This window comes from Meleagris gallopavo, chromosome 1 (assembly GCF_905368555.1).
Source record: "Meleagris gallopavo chromosome 1, MGAL_WU_HG_1.1, whole genome shotgun sequence".
NCBI classification, from domain to species: domain Eukaryota; kingdom Metazoa; phylum Chordata; class Aves; order Galliformes; family Phasianidae; genus Meleagris; species Meleagris gallopavo.
The window spans coordinates 145,228,022-145,252,844 of record NC_139404.1 but is presented as its reverse complement, the minus strand read 5'-3'; the positions used below and the strand labels follow the sequence as shown (position 1 = coordinate 145,252,844).

Genomic DNA, 24,823 nt, shown 5'->3' with positions numbered 1-24,823 from the left:
TGTAACTGCTCTTCCAGACCTGGATGCTATAATGATCAATGCTCCACATGCGCATTTAGAAAAAATAATAGTCTATTCTCATATAAGTACAAGCCCCAAGTCTTTCGTGGAGCTACCATCCTACAGCTGTTATTTGTTTGTAGACTTAAGTGTCTTGGAGGCATACTCTGACATTTGTGCAGAGATTTCTGAAATGTTAAGGACTTCTACAAATACCACTTGTGACTCAGCGTCTCAGCTCGTTTTTTCTCTGAGCTGCTCATTTCTACTGTTCCATTGTGGTTATCAGTGATGTGTATATGTACCAAGTCTACATTTTATATGCCAGCAGCCATTGCAATTTATTTCCAGTTTGCATTATGCAGGACTAAAAGAAAGAGGTTTTTGTCTTCCTGAAGAATGAAGAGTTACCATGCACTGTTTGTCAACAATGTGTTGATTAGACAACATTGTGTCTGAGGCACCTGGGGTAATGTTTCCTATCAACTTTAACTGATTGTTAACTGTTAAATGTCAACTTTAACTGATAAACCATAAGTGAATTATCTCACAGTGTCATCACCAGTTGTCAGAGCACAGAATTTATAGGCACTGATTAGCTTCATGGCTTATTCATGGTGAATAACCGAACTACGGCAGGTAGAATCCCTGTCAAAATAGTTCAGCTGCATAGAGCCTGCAAATTGGCATGATATTAAATTGGCATTTTGCTTGAAGAGAAAGAGCTTTATTTACTATTTTCTGACTGTCTCATTTCTTGCTGCAATATTGTTTTCAACCTTTTCTTTTTGGAATATATTTAATAATTAAAGTGATACAAAATGGACATGACTGTCCTGTGAGATTCTCCTGAAAACTTCATTAGACCTGACTGTTACGCCTTTCCATATAGTCTGTCTTAGGAGGGGCTGTCACTCCTCACATTTGCATCTTTCATGCTTAGTTTTGTTAATGGTCATGGTTCCAGTGGATTTATCCAAATTCTAACATCAAAGGAGATGCTTTCAGATGAGGGTTTGTTGTTGTTGTTCTTGTTTTTTACTAGAAGATCAAGTACTGTTTCATTTAACAGACATTTCCTATGCTTCTTATTTTCTTTTTCTTCTTAAATATTTGGATAAGTAGTATCTCTGAAAATGTCAAAGAACTGGAAAAAGAGCTCTAACTTTAGAAAGTGGCAAAAATGAGATTTCATTCTATAACTGCCTTCTTAACATAGCAACACCCTTTACGAATTTACATTTTTATCCAGGAAGCTTCAGTATTTTGTGTTAAACAGGTACAGTGCATCACCTGAATGGAACATGCATTTAATTTATCATGGGACATTATTTCCTGTATAAAATAGTGGATGTGAAGAAAAATTATAGTGTCAAAATAGGTAGAAAAGAATTTATTTTTTAAGCTGTATACAATAATTGAAAAGGATTTAATTAGATGATAAATAACAGTGCAAATACCTGAAGATGAAAAAAATTCAGTCCGTTCTTTGGGTATCAGAACAACTTTAGTGACCTGAATTTGTTAAGTTTTCATACAACCACAATGTACAGACAAAGCAAATGCTTAATGTGTGTTTTATTTTTGTTTGTTTGCTTTTGTTTTAAGGAACATTATGCTGTGTATGCTACAGTGAGGAAATTCTTATTGAAATCTCTGTTAATTCACAGGGATTTCATGCAGTTTTTAAATCCAGGAGAAAAAGAATGGCATTTTAGCAGCAGTTCGGGTTGTCTTTGACTTCCCAGGTCAAATGACCAGAACTCATTTTCAACTGAATCAGCTATAGTTAACTTTTGTCATAATTTTATAGAAAAACTGAATTCCTTATGATATCACCAAATCACAGAATCACAGAATTGTATAGGCTGGAAGGGACCTCTAGAGATCAACTAGTCCAACCCCCCAGAAAAGCAGTCTCCCCAGACCAGGTAGAACAGGAGTTATTCAGGTGTGTCTTGAACATCTCTAGAGAAGGATACTCCACAACCTCTTTGGGCAGCCTGTTCCAGTACACTGTTACCCTTACTGTGAAGAAGGTCTTATGCATATTTGTGCAGAATCATCATAGAATCATAGAATCATGGAATCACAAGGTTGGAAACGACCTATAAGATCATCTAATCCAACCGTCTTCTCACTACCACTGCTACCACAAGCTACTAAACCATATCTCGCAGCTCCTCATCCAGACGCCTCTTGAACACTTCAGGGATGGCGACTCCACAACCTCCCTGGGCTGGCCATTCCAATGCCTGACCACTCTCTGAGAGAAAAAGTTTTTCCTTGTGTCTAACCTAAACCTCCTCTGATACAACTTGTGGCCATTTCCCCAGGTCCTGTTCGTTGCCAGGGAGAAAAGGCCAAACCCCTCTTCACTCCAACCTCCCTTCAGGAAGTTGTAGAGTGCAGTGAGGTCTCCCCTGAGCCTCCTCTTCTCCGGACTAAACAATCCCAACTCCCTCATCTGCTCCTCATAAGACTTGTGCTCCAGACCCCTCACCAGTTTCATTGCCCTTCTCTGGACACGCTTCAGGGCCTCAACATCTTTCCTGTAGTGAGGGACCCAAAACTGAACATAATACTTGAAGTGCGGCCTCACCAGTGCTGAGTAGAAGGGGATGATCACCTCCCTGCTCCTGCTGGCCACGCTATTTCTAATGCAGGCAACTTCTTATGCTTCAGGTTGTGGACATTTCCCCTTGTCCTATTGTGATGCACCGCTGAAAAGAGTCTGGGCTAGTCCCTTTATCTCCTGCACCTTAGATGTTTATAGACATTGATCAGAACGCCTCTGAGTCTTCTTTTCTCAGGGCTGAACAGACCCAGTTCACTCAGCACTTCTTTGTAAGAGAGGTGCTCCAGGCCCTTTATCATCTTTGTGGCCCTCTGCTGGACTCTCTCGAAATCATCCCTTTCTTTCTTGTAGCAGAGAGCCCAGAACTGGACACAGTACTCCAGATGGGGCCTCACTAGGGCAGAGTAGAGGGGAAAGATCACCCCCATTGACCTGCTGGCCACGTTCTTTTTAATGCACCTCAAGATGCCATTGGCCTTCTTGGCCACCAGGACACACTGCAGGTTCATCACCAACCTGCTGTCCACCAGGACACCGAGGTCCCTCTCTGCAGAGAACCTCTCCAGCAGGTCATCCCCCAACCTATATTGGTGCATGTGGTTACTCCTCCCTAGGTGCAAGACTTGCTTTTGTTAAATCCCATCTGGTTCCTCTGTGCAACTCTCCAGCCCATCCAGGTCTTGCTGAATGGCAGCACACCCTTCTGGTGTGTAAGTCATTTCTCCCAGCTTTGTATCATCAGTGAACTTGCTGAGGGTAGGCTCTACTGCATCATCAAGATCACTGATGAAGATGTTGAACGAGACTGGACCTAGAACTGACCCCTGAGAGTCACCACTAAATGCAGGCCTCCAACTGAATTCTGCACCATTGATCAGAACTCTCTGAGCTCTGCCAGTCAGCCAGTTACAGAATCACAGAATCACAGAATCACAGAATGGCCAGGGTTGGAAGGGATCTCAAGCATCATCAAGCTCCAACCAGCCTGCCACATGCAGGGCCACCAACCTCTCCATTTAATACTAGACCAGGCTGCCCAGGGCCCCATCCAATCTGGCCTTGAACAACTCCAGTTACGGGCATCCACAACCTCTCTGGGCAGCCTGTTCCAGTACCTCACCACTCTCTCTGTAAAGAATTTCCCCCTGACATCCAAACCAAATCTTCCTTCTCTCAACTTAAAACCATTTCCCCTTGTCCTGCTGTTATCTACCCTTTCAAAGAATTGATTCCCCTCCCCTCTGTAGGCTTCCTTTACTGGAATCCTGGCTGCCAGTGAAGACTGAGGTAAAGAACTCATTCAGTACTTCAGCCTTCTCTTCGTCTGTTGAAGCAAGTTCTCCTTTTACATTTACCAAAGGAGGTACACTCACTTTGGCCTATCTCTTCTGGCCAATGTACCTGTAGAAAGTCTTCCTGCTGTTTTTCACGTCCCTCGCCAAGTTCAGTTCCACCTGCGCCTTGGCTTTCCTAATTCCACCTGATCCCATTCTCAGCCTACCTCACAGTTCACTCATCTATTCCATACTTCCTCAGTTTTTTTATAATGATGTTGTGGGAGACAATGTCAAATGCTTTTCTGAAATCAAGGTAGAATACATCCACTGCTCTCCCCCAATCTACCCAGCCAATGATGACATCATAGAAGGCTTCCAGGTTGACTGAGTATGATGTCAAGATGCCTTGATTGCCATGCATGCCTTCTCCACAGTTCGAAATATCAGGATCCACATAGCTAAATCTTCAGTATTTGAACTTGTCTTTCTTAACAATAGAGTGAAATAGGAATGTTCTAAAATTTAAACCATCTGATCTTATCCTAAAGATAAGACTAAAGCAAGTTAAATAACAGGGAATTTATGCATTCCAGTTTCTTTCTGTTGACTGCAGAAGATACCAGGATGAGTAGCTCAGATATAAATACCTATAACTCATTGACATGAATTCTATCCAGCTATCAGGAAACACTTCCTTTTGATTCAAATTGTGTTTGAATTAAAAAGCTAAAACGATCAGAGAAACAATAACAAAAATTCAAATGTCTCAGTAAATGCACTATTACCCCTGCTGCTCAACTTATTCTTGATGGATTTTACATAGCAGTTACAGCTTCTTTTGATTTCATCTAAGGAGCTCCTTATATAAATCAAAATTTTCTTCACTTTTGGATAGAAGGGTGTAAAACTCATATGAGAATAAGGTAAAGGTAAAATTATTTGCAAATTATCTGAAAAATATTTGTGATGAGGATTATACTAGTGACCTTCAAAGAAATACAATGGAACAGTGAAATAAAATATCCAATCCAATCAATGACTCTACAGAACAAAACTTAAAATTGCTGATTGCCTAAGAAATACTTTAAATGCACTCTTGCTTAAGCAGTTTTTTACTCTTTCTTTGTGACCTGTTTTTATTCTGAAATTTATTTTTTAAAGTTTCTCTTTTGTTATTGTTCTCATTTTTTTCTGTTTGTAATTATGCAATCTTTGATGGGTGAAATATCAAGGAACATTGGACTCTAAACATTAATCACATGTTATGCAACTTTGTTCTGCTGTTTCAACTACCTAGACAGAATGAAGAATACAATCTAGGGTTTAATTTTACTCTCATTTCTCTCTTGCTTGCTTTTCTGAGAACGATTTAAATGTACAGTGAGGCTGTTTTTTTAGGATCAAAAAAATTAAATCCTTTGAGAAACAATCAAGATGATACTGTGCATAGCTGGACTAGTGGGAGCTGTAACAAGGAATGAGAGCCAAGGATTTACTTCTCTTTTCACTCAGAACCGGTAATAACTGGAAAGAAAAGAAATTGCTCATGACAGAACTCATGTATGAACACCAACTGAGGAGTTTTAGCTGCAAAATGCATTCCCAAAGATGAAGAAAGATTTTTACAGCAGAGAGGACTTTGTTGTTAATAGGGCAACAAAAAGGGAAAGGCTATTTGTTGAGGGACAATTATATAAATTGCTCCAAAAGTAATGCCTCCTACTTAGTTCCATGAAAACAATAAGTGATACAAAGAACATAACAACAACATTTGTTAGAGCAAATTCTCAGCTGCAAAAAAAATAAATAAATAAATAAATAAATAAATAAATAAATAAAATTGTAACATAGTTACCACCACTAGCTACGTGTTTTCACCAGAAATAAACAAGAAGCTGCATACTGCTTTTGTAAAAATCTTCTTGGCTGTCCAGAACATGGCTTGTCCTTCACATCACTGTCACCACTGCTGAAACACACCACCCACCACCTCACTATGCGCATACTCACTTTTAGGTCTCCATAAACATTCAGCAAGTGTCAATGAATGTTAATGAATGCCATTTTTTTCTGCATGGAGGAATTCACCTCCACCCCTTTACCTCACACACACTCACGTCAGATGCCATTCTGTCAGACTACTCCTCTGCTGCCATCTGTCACACAGTAACAAAATGTAATGGAATACTGCCAGGTAAGTTCAGCCTCTACTGCCATATCACCAACATATTTTCCTGATATCATGGGCCAACACAGTAAAGTAGACATAACTTTTGGAGCAGCCTTCATACATTTAGAAGCTGACCAAAGAGCACAGCACACTGATTTATGTCCAAAGTATTTAGAATTACTTAAAACTGAATTTACTTTAGGCAGAACTCATTGAAATAAACCAAAAAAAAAAAACATAGTGTATAAAGATAGAAAAATGTTAACTTTCACTGTTCGTTGCTGTAGCAAAAAATAGAAAGTAGTTTGATGAGCTTTGTACACAGGTACAAATTTTTATTAAAGCAAATACAAAACCTTATTTTGTGATATCAAATAAGTCCTAATGCTCATTGTCTTACTACCAGTCTACAGTGTAAGCTGGGCATCTACTTTATAAATATTTTTGTTAAGGATGTCTTACATTACTGAAAATAGTACCCTGCAGAATATTCTGGCCCACAGAGGTATGCCTGTTTTTTAATTTGGCTAGAGAAATGCCATCCTTTTAATCATTCAGATTTTTAATGCTAAGCCAAGGGATAAACTTGAGCATATTCTTACGGTTTGAAAGAGTTCAAAATAATTATGCTTCTAGAAATAATTCTTCTAGATACTATTTGATTAGGTAAATTGGATTAATTGCTGTTCTCCTTTAGGATTTCCTTCACCAGTTCTTTGATATGCACATAAATGTAAGAGCAGAAATATTATGATTGAGCTTAATTCACATTGACTGCAACAGAGAATCATTAATAAAGATACCTTTTTGAAAAAAGAATAAAATAAAATTCATTTAAAAAAACAGTGAATCCCCTGAAGGTAGATGATGTGTAAGATAAGTAGATGACATACTAGATATTTGTTGAAAAGTAAGCAATATCAAATCCATTGCAACACTGTAAACATTAAGATCCCTTGCGTTTCAGTGTATATCAATGGTGAGAGATATCAGCAAGAACAGGAAAGTCAGTAAGAATCTATCTTCCACTAAAACCAGATTTACTTGCATGGATTCATATGTTTTTGAGAGACAGAATAGACTATTTTCATTACCTAGTCTGGCTTCTAGCCTTGAATCTCTGAATTAATCTCTGCTTTAAGGCTAAAAGGTCTATCTGTGACCTATTTGTCTATGTAAATTTTTTTGAAGAACCTGATGACAGATGTTTATAAATTATTTTGATGTAGAACAGTCCTTGCTTGGTTTATTTTTAATGTATGATGTTAGTAATGTAGATTTGTTTGGTTAAATTTGAATGTATAAATCAAAGTTATTCATTCATTTGCTATTAAGTTATCCACTAGAATTCAATTCTATGGCGTCTTTCCTGAACAATGGAAACATAACTGGATTTGGGAGTAATATAACATACCTAATCTGACTAGTATTCCTATTTCTGTCTTCAAATATATCCCATTAAAACGTAGTCTAGAACACTAGTCTTGATAATTCATAGTCTGGTGGCTATCTAGGACACCCACAATTATTTTACAGAGCAGAATATTTTATCTTCTAATATGTTTGTAATAGAATATTTAGACTTGCAAATTTACTTCTGTCTGTATTTTATTATAGCATATGTTTAAAAATTCATTTCATTGCCTGGCTTACCAGCTGAGGTACCTTATAAGACAGTTTGTTGCTTCTCTTTGTCACTTAGTTGTGTTGTGTGTGGGGTTTTTTTTGTAGAAGAGTAATCTGCTCTGCTTGTGCTTTATATTGCTTTCCAGAAATATCATTGAAGAAAATCCTAAATAATCTGGAAAAAATTTCAGTCCTTACAGAGCTATACAAGAACCATGAGCTCTTAGTGGCAATTTTTTTCTTATTAGGCTTACACTTGAGTTTTGTATAGAAGCTTCAGAGAGCTCTGTATATGCTTTTATAGCTGCAGTTCTCTTTCCTTACTGAAATATTGTACAGTATCAAGTCATATACTTACAGAAAACCATATGTAGTTTATTACAACAATGTAACTTTTCTCAAGCAGACTCTTATTTTCTTTCTAAAAGATGAAATTTCACAAAACTTATTAATGCTGATGTATGGTATTGAGATCTTTTCCAGAATTGCTGTTTGTGTCAAAGAAAGCATTCACTAGATGATCAGTGAAAATCCAAACTGGCTTTAAGCAACTGGGCTGTTAAAGATCTAATTATTAGGCCCAAATTCCCTGTATATAGTAGCAAGACTGGAGATGAATCTTCCCAAGGACAAAATAATTCCTTTGTGCATACATATCACAATAGCGGTAAGAAAATGAAAATTCTCTGTGAAAATCAATGTCACAAGAAGAAGACATGCTTCTGATGTCAAAATCTTAGTTCAACAAATTTTCACCAAAATTAGGGAAAAGATCCAGCAAATTTGGCGTGGAGTAATAGTGTGTCTACTGCAATCTCAGAACACTGGAAACACTCCCCTTGCCATGAACAGTCAAACAAATTTTGTCAATAATGTTGCTGATATATTCATTGCAATTGAAAGACAATGACAGATGACCAAACCCAAATTAGGTTGTGATTTGATAGAATAGAAAACCCTTTTGGACACCTAAAGGAAAGAGATAATTTTAACCCGTAATACAAAGGGAAGAACATTTATTGTATTAGTTTTTATTTAATAGAGCTAGCAGGATATAGCCAGTAAAACTTCTTCCTTATGCAGCTGGATGATCTAGTAAATATATGCAATACAAAATCTCTACTTGTAACCTGTGTTTCTTTTTCTCCCAGACAGTAGATTTATAAGATTTGTCACACAACAAAGGCATTATATCTGGCTTTCAACTTTATTTCTAATCTGAGTCAAGCTAGCTTTGAAGGAGTATGTGAACTGTATAAAGCTAATAAAGAATTTATATTAGAACTAAGCCAAACTAGGTAGAGAACCACCACTGGGATTTGTGAATTTATATGGACAGAATATTTCCTCTTGTACAATTAAGAATACAGAAGAGCGTAGTAAAACCCAAATTAAAAACTAGCTTGTTCACTTTTAGTCTCTACTTTTTTAAGTACAATGAAAAGTTTTGAAAAAGTGGAACATTTTTAATATATTGAACCTACATTTCAAACAATTTAGTGGGAGTTTCTGGATTTTCATATTTCTAATTGTAAGTGAATAACGCATAAGAAGGGGAAAATAAAAAATAAAAATAAAAAAAGAGGAATGAGAATGTAAATATATGAGCTGCAGTTTAGAGAAGTGAAATTTAATGACCTTATTAAGGCAATATGTTCTTGAGATACAGATGCAGAATGTAAAGAAAGATGTTCTCAGACTGGGGAAAAAAAAAAAGAAAAAAAAAGAAAAAACATATACAAATGGAACAATAGTATGGAAGTTTTGGAAGCAGTGCTGTGTTTCTGGAGGTTTGTAATCATACTTATGCTGCATAGATAGGGAGTACTGTATAATACAGATTATTTTATGGGAATCACATGCATCCCATGATCCTGAAGGAGCTGGCTGATGTGCTTGCTGACCTGGTCTCCATCACATTAGAAAAGTTGTGCCTATCAGGTGAAGACTGAAAAAAAAAAATCCCTCACTCCAATTTACAAGAGAGGAAGGACCTAGGGAACTACAGGCCAGTAAGCCTTGCATTTGTGCCTGGGAAGATCATGGAACAGATGCTCCAAGCAAACGTGTTAAGGCACATGAGGGATGAGCAGGTGATCTGAGACAGTCAGCATGTCTTTACCAAGGAAAGGTTGTGCCTGACCAATCCGATGGCCTTCTATGATGGAGTGATGACACTGTTGGACAAAGGGAAGGTAACCAATGTAATTTACTTGGACTTGAGTAAGGCCTTCAACATGGTCCCCCACCACATCCTAATCTCTAAATTGGAGAGATACAGATTTGAGGGGAGGATTATTTGGTGGATAAGGAATTGGTTGGAAGGCAATGGACAGGGTTGTGTTGAATGGCACTATGTCCAGGTGGAGGCCAGTGCCAAGTGACGTCCCCCTACATCTTCATCAATGACATCGATGATGGGCTCAAGTGCACCCACAGCAAGTTTGCCAATGACACCAAGCTGAGTGATGCTGTTGATGGATTAGAAGGAAGGGAAACCATTCCGAGGGACCTTGTCAAACTCAAAAGGTGGGCTCGTGTGAACCTCAAGGTTCAACATAGAGAAGTGAAAGGTTTTGCACTTTGGTCAGAGTAATCCCAGATACATATACAGACTGAGAAGAACTCCTTGAGAGTAACCCTGCAGAGAAGGACCTGGGGGCCCTTGCAGATGAAAAACTGAACATGAGCCAGCAGTGTGCTCTTGCACCTCAGATGGCCAAAGGTCGGGGGCCCCCAGTACAGGAAAGACATGAAACTGTTGGAGAGAGGTTTAATTGCAGCCTTCCAGTATTTAAAAGGGGATTATAAAAAGGAGGGGGAGTCAACTTCTTACAAGGGTAGACAGTGATAGGACAAGGGGGAATGGTTTTAATCTCAAGGAGGGAAGGTTTAGATTGAATGTTAGGGGGAAATTTTCAGAGAGAGTGGTGAGGTGCTGGAACAGGCTTAGAGAGTTGTGGATGATCCACCCTGGAAGTGTTCAAGACCAGGTTGCATAGAGCCCTGAGCAATCTGATCTAGGACCAGATCTGGAGGTTGGTGGCCCTGCCTGTGGCAGGGGGGTGGGAACTTGATGATCCTTGTGTTCCCTTCCAATCCAAGCCAAGATTCTGTAGTCAACAGAGCAAGACAGTTATACAAAGCAGTATTTCCTCTTAGATATGTTGTCACGGAGTTAACTAGATCAATCTATGCCCGTGACAGGGGGGGCAGTAGGCCCCTGCCTCCCCTCCCACAATCCCCTGCCCCACAAAATGGGAAGGAAGGAAGGAAAAAAACAGCAGCAACGATCTATGGAGGAAAACTTATTTTACTAATTATGATATTGAAATGCAAGATAACACAATATAATACAATCTAATTGAAATTGAGACTAATAAATCAAATAAGATAGGAGAGAGAGTTCCTGAGATGGGGTCAAACCTGAAAAGCTTGGAATGGCTAGGAAAGCACCCTCCAGCACCCACTGCAAGGCAGTAAGAGACCGCCCCACCCGGAAGGGCCAGATCCCATGACTTCTGTAATGTATAGGGATAGGTACCTGGAATTGGAGCATTAACACTTTAACTCCCAGTACACTACATGATGTTATGAGGAGGAATACTGAAAACCAAAAAACATAAAACCATGACATATGTCCTGAAAGTAACATATAACAATACCTAATAAAACGTCTGGATCAGAGGTGCTGCATAAATTAGTTGTGTTGTTTCAGTGATGAATGGCATTCTTCACTGTTCATATATTGTGTTGCTTTTATAGAGCTACTGATATTTATCTGTATGATGTCTTAGAAATGTCTAAAATATTTTTCCTGGTCTTTGTACATCACTTAACAGATTAGGTAGTCTGGGAAATGACTCGCTGCATAAGTAAACTATGCTCTTCAAAGGCACAAATCTTACTTGAACAATAAAACAATTTAATATTTGAAGGTCTAAAACAAGTGTGTTTCATATTTCCTAATAGGTAGTTAGCTACTTTTAGGACAAAATGTATGTGATGATTACATTAAAAAATCTGAGCCAGCATGTCTAGACCAGTGCAAATCAGTCTTCCTGAAAGAAAGTGCAGTGCATGAGACTGCACTAGCTCCATTTTGACTAGATGCATTTATGATCACTCACAAAAACTGATTTATAAAGACATAATGATATTTATTTGTATCTGACATATAAAGTGAACTGAAGCTGGATGTGGAGTAAGTAAGACAGTATGCATGCTTAATATTTAAAAATCTGTGTGGCACCATTTGTAGATTTGATAATGGAAAACGAATATTATTCAAATGATTGCTCAGTTCTGCTTAACAGAATGAAGAAGTGAGTCAAACTTTGAAATCTATGCTTCTGACCTTCTGTATCATAGACCATTATTGACCATGCTTATACTAAAAAATAAGAAGGAACTTAAGAACAAGTTTGTATACTGGATCCAAAGTACTTACACTGCCTAACACAGTGTCAGCTATTCCTTTTATTTATTTTGGGTCACCCTTGTTAGCTCTACTAAAAAGATGCCTAAACATGATCTGGGAAACAATTATCTCCAGGGCAATAACGTTTCCCAGTGGTACTGGCTTGGTCTGCTGTTCCCTGGTCAAATATTTGATATTGTCCCAGCACATCTATTTCATTCAGTTTATACCAGATTCCCATGTAACACACTGAATATATACAACCTGGATGTTTTGTATGTAACAGATATACGCCAATATATGAAGCACAGCTCTTGTATTAGTCCAGATATTTTGAACTGAAAAATCCACACATGATAATAATTGTATCTTAAGACACCACATGGGTATGGAATAGATGCAGGGCCAGTTGCTATGTAGCATGGATTATGTCTCTCTCCTCGAGACAGTTCCAGTCTGAAAGTGTGAGGGGACAAGAGGCTTGGCCTCTGAGCTAGGGTTTAATGACCAATCTCTTATTTAACAGTACAGAAGAAGTACAAACAGAAACATTGCATATGTTTTTAAATAAAAAAATAATGAACATCTTTAAATGTGACTGTAAACTGGAGGGGAAAAAAATCAGAATTATCTTTCTATGTATTCTGTTTTTTTCTTTTAAAATCAAAACAATATTAGATAGAGAGATATGAAATTTTGGATGTTCTTTGAAGTTGTTCATCTGTACTACTAACTTGCATGCCATGTCTTGTCTTCAGCTGTTACGGGGCAAATCATTTCCTAAATATGATAACTCAGATCTACGGCAAACAAGCAGTGGTGGAAATGTGGAAGAGCGAATCAGTGGAGATTGTGATGATGAAGATGGTTGTGGAGGATCAGGAAGTGAAGAAGTAAAAAGAATCCTGAAAATTACAGAATGTAAGTCCATGATTCCATTTCATACACTCAAAGAGTGAAATATCATATGTTCCACAAAGAAACACCACTGAATTACCTTGGAAAAGATATGGAGAAGTTGTCTATGTAATGTTTCCAAGGTATACTGGAATAGGACTGTAATTATAAGACTTCGGTAAGGATGGTATGAAGATAAGTATCAGTTCCATCACAGCATGTTAGTGCATAGACCTTATTACATTATTTTAGTCGATTAATAAGTCTAATAATAATATTCCCCTCTGACCTACTGATTTAACACGAGAGGTAATACTTGGCAGTCTACCACAGAAGCTGTTTCTAATAATTAATGGAACTAATATAATGGAACTATGCTGAAAGTTAGGATTTTGCTGTGGTAGATGTATTTCGTAGAGAACTACCTGAGTCAAACTTTTCAATATTTATAATTTTACATTAGGAACGAGAATGAAAACATAAGATGATAAATATCATCAGTATTTAAACTGGTGGAATTTTCTTAGTTTCATATGACTGGTACTAAGTCCAAGCTAAGTCACATCATGAACTTCTGGCTGCCTATGTTACTTACTGCATTCTTTGTTCTTTGTGAAGTATGACTGAATGTCAGGCATAGCCAACAGGTTGATTTGAGTATGATTATCCTCAGTGACGGTTTGTTAGTTCTGATGGTTTTTGTCCATCATAATGTTGGTTTGTTTTTGGATTTTTTTTTATTTTTTTTTTAATAATCAGAAATGTCTGACTATTATATTTAGTTATGGTTAGTATTTGATCTCATTAGTAATGGAAGACCAATGAAACTGAATTTCTGGTGCAGTAATTTATATTGGAAATTCTGAATATACTGATATACAGAAAAAAAAAAAAAAGACATGTTTGCATTGTGAACAGGATGAAGGTATTAGATTTGTTCAAATAAAAACCTTCATGAGTTGCAGATATTATTTTGTTTCTCCTGGTGCATGGCAGATCTTTGTAAACTTTTCAAATTACAAGATGTTTCTGTCCATTATGAAAAACTAGTTTATCAGTCTAACATAACTGTATTTTTCAAGTCAAAAGTAGAATACTTTTGCAGTAATCTCAGACAGGTAAAAACACAATGGGCTGAACTGGACAATGCTCACATAGCAATTTAGAAATCCTAATGAGAAAAATCACGTTAGAAATAATATGTAATGAACTGTATTCATTATGGAAACGAGAAGTTTACTTTACCTTTACTTTACTTTTAATCTTTTGATACACGCAAGCATATAGATGGTGTTATCTTTTCCTTACCAAAAATTATTTTCACAGTCTTTCAATTTCTATCAATTTTTCATAATCAGTCAGGAAAGGAAGGGAGATTACTGCCTATTTTGTAGTACACCACAGTCTGGGGCTCCTACCCAAAGCCACGTCTCTTTTTTTGATATATATTTATTCCAAAGAATTTCACCAAGGGTATCCTGTTTTCAATAAGTTCGTAATCTAAATTAATAAGCAAAATAAATAAGCAAAATAAATCTAAATAAACTGATAAAGCAGATAGAGAAATATCCATACTAAACACATTGCTTTGCATAAAAATAAAATAAAAAAAATATGAGTACATATATCTTTTCTAGTTCCTCATCATTGTCCTCTAAACGTGTATAGTCCTCAGACCTAGAAGTAACAGAGAGGAAGGGAAGATACGTTTTTGCTGAGATATACCTCAAGCAATTTTATTTGAACATATAGCCACTGAAGTTGAAGACGACTTGTTTCTCCACTCGGTGTTACAGATATAAGGAAGTGTTTTCACTTAGTATTGGAGACTGACTAATGTGTGGTGACAGGCTTTAGACTCTGGGGGGCCAATGGAGAGAATTGTCATTTATGATTCAGAAATGATAGCCCTAGCATTATACCAGTGCTTAAAATATGTTGTATTCTTAAAAATTCCAGTTTTCATATTGAATAGTCAATTTTTCTATTACATGCATTATTTCAGAGCCCTCCAATTTTTCTCACTGCTCTGCCCTTTTAAAGTTGCTTTAAAACATAGCAAATTGCTGCAGTCTTTTGGAGGAGTGGTACTACAAAGGATAGTATACTATAACGGTATAAAATAAACACTAGTATAAAGTCTTAAGACTTTGTGATTTTTATTCTACTCTAACCAAGAAGTCTTTACAGGACAATTTAATGTGTCATAATGAATTACCTCCACAAACAAACAAACAAACAAAACAAACAAACAAACAAACAAACCAAACAAAAAAAAAAAGAATTCAAGATGTAATAGCAAGAAATACTTATCTAGCTGTGCGAGGAAGAGTGGAAGAGCTAATCCTGCGATCACTGCTGAGATACTAACTGCCTTTTATCAAAATTCTCATAAGACTAATAGCAAGACCATTAATTTTCTGAAAATTTCTGTGCTACAGCTTTGTCTTTCTTCTTCTTTTCTCATTTTAACATTCAGTGCAGCTATTTCTATACTATATGTCCTAGTTCAAAGCTCATGTATTTAAAATTACCTAGAAGGTCTTTATATATAAGCAAATCTTGACTCTTCCTGTATTTGATTTTTTGCTTACCAGATATTTTCTGTGTCTGAAGAAAGAAACTCTAAAATATTTGATTTTATGATTAGATAATCTATGGATTATTATTTTCTTATTAAGATTATGCAATAGCATGGAAAAAATTGGAAGAGGCTTTATATTGTGACCACCAAATGAAAAGAGAATATGATTCACATGTTCCAGTCAATCATCATAGATTTTATTCTTCTACTCCCAGACATCCTTTCTCCTCTTTCTGTTCTTTCACTCACTTTGGTATGGTTGTTTTTCTTGCCTTGCCTTTCCTTCTTTATTTTAAAAGCATTCTTTGTAATAAGCATCATTTTTCCCCATCTCCAAAGCTGCTTAAAACTACCATACACAAGAAACTTTTTTTAGCTTCTCTTTGTTCGAGGAGAGCAAACTTCATTAACTATACTATTTGAAATTCTCTAGAGACTTTTCCATTTTGCTTTTCACTGCTCATAAGCCTTGCCAGGGCAGTTCACAGTCCTTTCCAAAATTAGAAAAAGAACAGTAATATCAGTTTAGCAACAACAAATCGTGAGAACAGGTAGAACTGGAAGAAAGTGTAATAGCAGCAATGATCATAGTATCTCTCATTTGTACAGCTGTTTTCTCTCCATTGCTTCACCAGCCTTTCCTGTCGTAAAAGTATGGGATATTAACAGTTACTGTTCATTGAACAAAATAACTAGACTGAGTACAAATCTTAGCTACACTATAATACATGATTTTGTTGAGGTACAGTTCATTCAAATTGCTTGACTGAGACACAAGAGGAGAAAAGACTATTTTAGGCAGCAAAGGTAAATGTGACAAAATGACTGCATTTATCTTGATTTATGTTTATTATAAATCGTCGGTCATTAAGTAGGTAGGATTTAAATAAATCAAAACTAAACTAGGTTGAGAAAGATTCACTGTATAATTTGAATACAAAGAAAATATTTAAAGCCTGAAGTAGAAATGTACAATCCTGCAGAGTGTTAAACATGAAGTAAAAAACCCTGGATTAAATATCCAGTGTATTCTGACTTTAATATTAAAACATAATCAAATAATCTATATTTTGACTCATTTGATTCCAGATTTAAGAATATGTGTGTGCAAATAAAGTAAACATTGTGATCAACATTAGTTGTTTTAATGACATGACTGTTGGAGAGTGAGAATTTATAAGACTGGAAGATTCAAAATGATGTCAAGTAACATAGCTGCTTTTGTATTCCCTGGTCAGTCTGTTTTGCTATTTCTACTCATTTACCCCAACCTCAGCTCCAAAAGTAGAGCAGTACTGCAGTCAAATTCATTATGGAAGTGGTGTAGTGAAGGACTTCTCAGTAGATTTCTGCCATCTCCAACTGGCTTAGGGTTCAAAGATTTATAACTAGAGGTACCCACCAGATGTGAAAGCAATAAAATCTCTGTTATAATGTTTACCATTTGCTGCATTGTTTTAAAGTTTAATATGCATTTGATATTACTTCAGTAAAGAAAAAGATCTCTTATGTCTAAGTAGGATTTCAGGTTTTATTTTGTTTGTACACAACAGTATTCCTAATCCCCTATTTTTAGTATGATCTTATTCATATTTCTTTGGAAGGACTGCATCACTTCATTATTTATGTTTGCTCTGTTGAGAACATCTCAATTTTATTTAAAAATAGTAGAAAAAATAGAAGTTCTTTCTGTGGACTCAAGACTTGATCTAAATGTTGCCATAAATTTTCACTCTTGTGTTAATGCTCAGATATCATGTTGTGTTTTGTGGAATGATATAATTAACCATTTCTTGTTTAGGTAGAATAACTGATATGTAACAATGGTTCTTGTTTAAATTGAATTGAACTGAGATTTCCCAAAATTGACTTTGTGTATTCCCTGTCTAAAAATTCTGTCAAAAGTTGGTGAGTTGTCTTTGAGACAACATAGAAAAGACAACGGTGAAGGAGGAGCAGAAAAATGGGGAAGGTTACAGACAAATCCACTCTATTTTGAAATATAGTAGAGTGTATTGCCCCACTATAACACTTACTGTAAATTCTGCACTAATTCCAGGGGAATTTCACACAGGAAATGCTCATGTAAATGGACTACCATTCATAACAAATTTTATAGTCCACAGTGGGAGACTTAGCATGTTAGTCACAGTGAGGTCTGTTCTGGGCAGGGACTGTATCTGTAATTGCCTTTCTGGTCCTCTGTAATTGCTTCTTGGCCTAAATTTGGGTGAAACAATCAAACAGTATATTACTTTATTCAGTATGTAACTCGTTGAGGCCTCCACTCAGTCTACTCTGTTTTGGGCTGAACAAACCAAGGGTCTTCAGCAGCTCTTCACACATCTTGGCCTCTATAATCTTTCATATCTTTGCTACCCGCCTTTGGATGCTTTAATAATTCTATGTATTTCTTATACGGTGGTGCCCAAGACTATACACAGTACCTCAGGTGAGACTGCACCAGCAGACAGTAGATTGGGAGTGGGAAATATTATCATCTGATTTTCCCAAAGGAAAATATAAACATAAAGGTCACACATTTTAGTAAAATAAGATGCATGGAAATTACCTTCTAATTAATTTCAGTTTTCTGTCATTATTTGAAACTCAATTGCTTTTTTTTTTCTCTCACTACTTTCTGTCATCTTACAATCAGCAGTTTAACTTATGCAAACATGAAGGACTGTTGAGATCTGTGCATAAAGGATCCACAAGTGTTTTTGTTGTTGAAATCATTTGAACTTGAGTATCACTGTGCTTTTATTTATGCTTCAAATAATTTATATTTTTATGTATTTCTGTGCAGGCACTTTAGCATGCATACAAAAAAATCTTTGAACTTTGTATGTGTTGACAATATGTATCTTCTTGATTTGTTGAAATATAGATCTTCCACAGGAATGTACCTATTATAATAAATTTTTATCTTCAAAATATTTCCAGTTATTTTCCAAAAAGACAAGAGAGACAAGAGCTCAGAATTATAACAATTTTCCTTTAGGAAGGAAGGGTGCGATAACCAGAACATCCCAGTTAATATTAAACTATGTAGACTTCACTGACGTATTTGTATGTGAGATGTTCATAGTAGTCTAATTTACTAATCCAATCCCGTCAAATGAGCCAGTAGAAAACAGCTGAAAAGCAGGAACCTGTGCCCAAGTATGTTGCCTCCCATATTTACTTGTAAGTCTTTCTTTTTGGTCCAATAATTCTTCAGTTATTTGGATAGATGAGGAAAAATACGATGTAGATAATAATCAGGCTAAGCTTTTAGTGCTATAGTTAAAGTTATTAATTTAGTATATGGGGAAAAAAGAGAATAATCATTTCACTAGAGTCTGATGGGAATTTATGTCTTTGTTTTCATGAAAAAAAAACCTTTAAAAAGCTTTTTATTTCTTTCCAATAATGGATAAGAGCTTTGAAAATTTCATCAAAGGAAATTAATTTTTTTTTTCCAACTCAAAGAAACATGCATCATGATGTATTTTTTCATCATACAAAATGTTAACAATTGCTAATCTCTGGGTTGAATTATGTACTATTTGTTTTTTTGTATCTGTCAGGCATATGCAAAAAGAGATCAAAATATACTGCTTGTTTATGCAAAAGTTGACCAATTGCAAAATACTATGGTATTAAGACTAATTCATATTATATTTTAAATGAGTTATGATCAAGTTTTTTTCTGAAAACAGTAAGCATCATTTCAGTGACTTCATAGTGGCTTGAATTCTCCTAAGAAAACACGTAATTCATTTAGAAAGAGTTAAAAAATTCTAATTATATTTCAGTGTGTTGGTATTTGTTATTATGTGTAACATGTTGTTTGAAGCGCATCTTATAATAATGTATTAGTATCTGTATAATAATGTGTTAGGGATCTGAAAAGAAAAAATTTTATATGTCTCCTGATTACCGTATTCAAAACAGTTTTGCTGTTCTGTCAGGTTCTTCCACAAATTAAGCATAACATAATTTCTATTGTTTTCCCTTATATAAAATAAAAATAAGCAAGAAATTTCACACAAAAGTGTGTATCTTCCAAACAATTACGTTTAAAAGAACCCTTTTTTCTAAGTGGTGATGCCTAATTCTCAAAAGGCTATGATTTTTTGCTTTAGTTATATATCCAAAAGTATTTTTTTTTAAAACAGAACTTCGAAAGAGTCAGACTTATCTATCTTAAGTTTGATTTTATTACCTTAAAGAAATCTTTCTTTAATTCACAATTTCGAATTTTAGCTTTAAAGACTGTCACAAGGATACTCATTTTTAACCTCTGATTCATGATTGGAGAGGCTGTGTAAGTTTTGCCTGATCTCTACAAATAAATGAATCCTCACAAAATAAATTAGGAAAAAAAAAAAAAAAAGCAAAAAAAACCAAACCAAAATGGAAAGACCAGTGTTCCACAATTTGCATTAGATTTCTCATGGTTTTTGTGATAGCCTTTATGACTCTTGTACTCTACTGTTGTGTTTCTACTCTACTGACATAGAAACCCAAAGAAAATGTTCCAAAAAAGAAAAAATATATATTTTTTGTTTGTTTGTTTGGTAGAAATTGATTCTTTTTAATAGTTTGATTGACAGAAAATGAATATCTACCCTCTGCGAAGTGTGAAAGGATCATAGTATTCCAGTTACATTTCTCTCATCTGCACCGTTAGCTACTTTAATGTACATTCAGGGTACATTCTGATTATAACATCACGATCATTAATGCAACATAAAACAAAGGTGCTACCTGTACGCACAGACTATACTATCTGTAAAATAGCGTTCACACTGTTTGATAAGAGTAATTTGCTGTCCATCATCTGTGATGCCAAGAATGGTTGTTGGTGTAAAAGGATTAAAGACTGTATGTGAATCCCATGTTATATTTGGTATCATGGTTTTATGATTTTTGGTTTTTGGTATTCCACATCATAACATCATGTAGTGCACTGGGAGTTAAACTGTTAATGCTCCAGTTCTGGGCACCTGTCCGGAAGAGAAGAACAACATACTCCAGGGGGCTTTGCGGTCAGAGAGGATATATATAACCCCTGGCAAGGTCACCTGATGCACTCTTTTTCATCAGGCTCTCCTCCTTGCTGCTCAATTAGACTGCGCATCTCACCTCAGTGTTATGGTGAGGCCTATCCACCTTTCGGACCGTCTCTCTCATTGTATTTGATTTATTAGGTTTAATTCTAATTATATTGTATTATAGTGTATTATCTTGCATACCATATTTAGTAAGTTAGTTTTGTTTCTCCTCAGATTTTGGCTGCTGTTTTTACTGTTTTTAATGATTTCGGCATCCCCCGTTTCCTTTTTCCAGAGGCACAGATTTTTGTGAAATCCCTCCGCCCCACGAGTCACAGAACTGAGCCAAACCAGCACATAAACCGTCAACATTTGGTTAGCAAACTATTTTGGTGTCTGTCTTACCAGTTTCTCATTCTAGATTTTAAACTGAGAAAAACAAAGGAATGGTTTCACTGAATTAAAAAAAAGGTTAAAACATTTTTTATATGCTTATGAAAATCTTCTTTCTCAAAACTGATTTACATCTATCTTTTAATCTGTTTTCTTTGAACAAGTTGTAACCATGACAAATGTCACATTTCTGTATACCCAAAGGTAATTTATAATGAAACGTAGTACCACTGCCTAACATGGGTGCCTCTCATCTTTAATATATTAAAAAAAATAAAATAATCAAGGACATTATCTTTTGAGAGTTTTCTCTGTAACCTGTGTGCAAAATTAATTTTATATTTGTGCCTTCAACTTTTAATAATTGCAACTACAATGCCTTCAATAATCATTTTTTACACAAGAGAGAATTTCTTGGTTGTTTAGTTTTTGTTTGTTGTTTGTTTGTTTATTTTTCCTAGAAATAATATATAGGAGAGCTAGGAATAAGCAAGACCTAGTTCTCCAAATTTGCAAAAAGATTGTTGTTATCAAGCAAAAAATTTGCAGGCTTTCCTAAGAAGCATGAATCTACTCTAAAATACTCATGACCTACATTCTCTCAAGCAGTGTATCTGCAGAGCAGCAACTAAAATTCCCCTGTCTCCTGTTCTTCTAAAGGGAAGTGGCTAGTAGTCTGTATAATTCAAACTGGGCCTACAAATTTGTTTCAATTTGCTAGAATCAGACTGCAGGTAGGCATGAATACTCTTTTTTATGTTCTGGGAATAAATGCAGGGAGAAAATGTACTCTGATCCCTGATCTTTTTGGAAGGATTCCCCTCTAGATCAGACATCTAAATGTAGCCTAGAAATACTCTAAATCTTGCAGATCATTTCAGGGGCCTGTTTCAGTATGTGCTGAGTAGCTCACTGGCTTATTTTAACTATATTAATTGTGTCTTTAGCAACAACAGTTAGTTCATATGAAAACCTGTATACTACTACATTTAGGTAACTGATTCTAAATGTAAGTTCGACTTTTTATGTTTTCAGAGGTTTTTTAAGTTGAACACTGTGCCAAATGTTGTCCAGTAGCAATGAGATTATACGTTAAACATAAGCTGTTTTTCTTACTTGGAATCCTATGATCAAATTCAGCTTAGAGCCAGTGGAGGTGATTAAAGAAGGAAAAATCTCCTGCTTCATTGTGATTTACCCAGTTGGAGGCACAGAAGGCTTATTCCACAGCTCAATAGACAAAGTCTTCATTAAAGGTATCCTTTGTGGCACCATATTTTTTACGTCAAATCCATTAGACTCTGAAACATGTATCTTTTCTCCCATTTGGCTTCCTTTCTCAAATATATTTTGTATACAATCATCCCTAGGTAACTGCTTTTATTGCACAATCTTAAAGTAAGGGCTCCCTGAGTAGCTGGTACATTTCTCATTTAGACATATGATTTGAACTTATGAATGCTGTGAGCATGGACAGACCATATGTAATTTTGTGCCAGGCTTCAGGGAAGGGCACAAAGCCGTTGTTTTTATTTTATTTTCAATAATGCCCTAAGCATTATGGACATGAGTCAATCAATGCCATTATAATTGGCTGTCAGGCAAAGTCTCTAGTAACTAGAAAAAGGGAAACATCACTCCCATTTTTAAGAAAAGGAGAAAAGAAGATCTGGGAAACTACAGGGTTGTAAGCCTCAGCTCTGTGCCTCTCAGTGGCATAGACTGGGGGGATTAAGTGTGCCCTCAGCAAGTTTGCTGATGACACCAAGCTTTGTGATATGGTTGACACAACAGAAGGAAGAGATTCAGACGGACTTGGGCAGGCTTGAAAAGTAGGCACACATGAACATAATGAGGTTCATCAAGGACAAGTGAGATATGTGAACAGACTGGGAGAAGCGCTCCTTGAGAACAGCCCTGCAGAGAAGGCCTTGTGAATCTTGATGGATGAGAAACCTGACATAAACTAGCAAATGTGACCTTGCAGCCTAAAAGGCCAGTGTTATACTGGGCTGCACCAAAAGAGGGGTGGCCAGCAGGGAGAAGGAGATGACTGTTCCCATTTATTCTTCCCCATCTGGAGTACTGTGTTCAGGTCTGGGGCTCTCAGCATGAGAAACATGTAGCATTGTTGGAGTGGGTCCAGAGGCCATGAATATGATCAGAGAGCTGCAGCACCTCTCATATGAAGACAGGCAGAGGGACATGGGCTTGCTCAGCCTGAAAAAGAGAAGGCTCTGCAGTGATTTCGTTGTGGTATTCCCATATTTAAAAGGAACTTCTAATCAGAAAGTAGGCTGACCTTTTACATGATGTGATAACAATAGAAGCAGGGGTAACTGCTTTTTGCTAAAAGAGAGGAGATTTAGATTAGATGTTAGGGGAAAAAATTTCACAGAGAATGGTGAGGCACTGGAACAAGTTGTCCAGAAAAGTTGTGGATGCTCCATTCCTGGTTAGATCAGCAATCTGAACTAGTGCCTGATTCAGTGGTTTGTAACACTGCCCAGGGTTGGAACTAGATGACTAAGGTCCCTTCCAACTCAAGATATTCTATGATTCTATAATTCTATTATAACTCAGGGCAAAAATGTGTTGAGATCCAACCCGGAGAAACAAAACATTGACCTAAATATAAAAAAAATATAGTGATAGAGATGAAACTGGAGGAGTTTAATCCTAAGAAGAAGGAGCTGAAGAAAGGAATTTTTTGATGAACAAATCTGATTGGGATATCTGAATGGGAACAAGTATGAATAGAGAAGGATGGGTGGGAAATAGACAGAAATTTCCTTGTTCAGTACCTTTATTGTGTCTGTTCCATCATTTTTCTACAACTCTTCAGTAAGTTTATAGGCTTGAATAGAAATGTATGTAAGACTTCAGTTCCAAGAAAAGGATGGTTCTTGTGAGCAGCTTTTGGATGTGAGAAACACAGTATATGACACTTACATAGGTGGCAGTGTCTCACTCCAATTTATAGGAGGGAGATGAGATTCTTTTAATATCCGTATACCTGGCGTGAGATTAAGAAACAACGGTTCATATGTTAGTCCAACCAGTTTATTATAAATCCTAATCAGGGAGACAGGGAAGGGAAGGAGGGCGATAGAAAAGATAGGAAGGAAGCAAGAATTGCATAGAGTGGGGATAGTCACCACCAGGATCCAGTAGCGGTCCCGTTGCACGACGTTTTGGAGGTCTGAAGCAAAAGCAGCAGCGGGGAGAGAGCAGCAGTGTGGCCAGCCTTGGGCAGCAAAGAGGTAGCAGGAGGAAGTCGCAGAGTCAATCTGGGAGGAAGCAGCAGGACTCAGGTAGCAGGTCCAGGAGAGTCCATCAGCATGCAGGCATTCCATAGTGAGGAATCTGATGGCAGACACCTCTGTTCTTCTTCAGCATGCTGGTAGAGCACAGAGCAAGTCCAGGAGGGAGAGAGGCAGGTCGTGAGGCTTCTCATGGCAGAAACCTCTTCTTCTTCATAAGGAATCTGTTGCCAGAAAACCTCTGTTCTTCTTCATGAGGAATCTGTTGCCAGAAAAACCCTAAACCTCATGGTTTTCGATTCCTCTTTTATCCTATTTGTTCTCCTGCCTACTTGACATCCCTGGGCGCTTGAGTAAGAGTCATGTGAGTACCCCCTGAGATGGCTACCATCCTGAGATAAGTCCACACAAAAGACCGCTTCACAGCTGCATCTTCTCTCTCGTTGCCCCTGGCCTTGTCCATCTCTGTCCTTCAGACAAAGGATTTCACAATCCTTGCCCAGGACTTGCCTGGACTTGTTCTTCTGTGTCCCCAGCAAGCTTTGAGACACTGATGTAAACAGAATAATATCT

At 36.6% G+C, this 24,823-nt stretch overlaps 1 protein-coding gene across 1 annotated transcript in view; it reads left to right on the top strand.

Annotated features, from left to right (window-relative positions):
• Positions 1-24,823, top strand: part of GPC5 (glypican 5) — a 657,195-nt gene that overhangs the window by 355,014 nt on the left and 277,358 nt on the right. Inside the window, exon 9 of the mRNA XM_085226445.1 lies at positions 12,830-12,992. Within this exon, the coding sequence (XP_085082571.1) occupies positions 12,830-12,992 (163 nt within the window). The remainder of the gene's footprint in view (positions 1-12,829; positions 12,993-24,823) is intronic.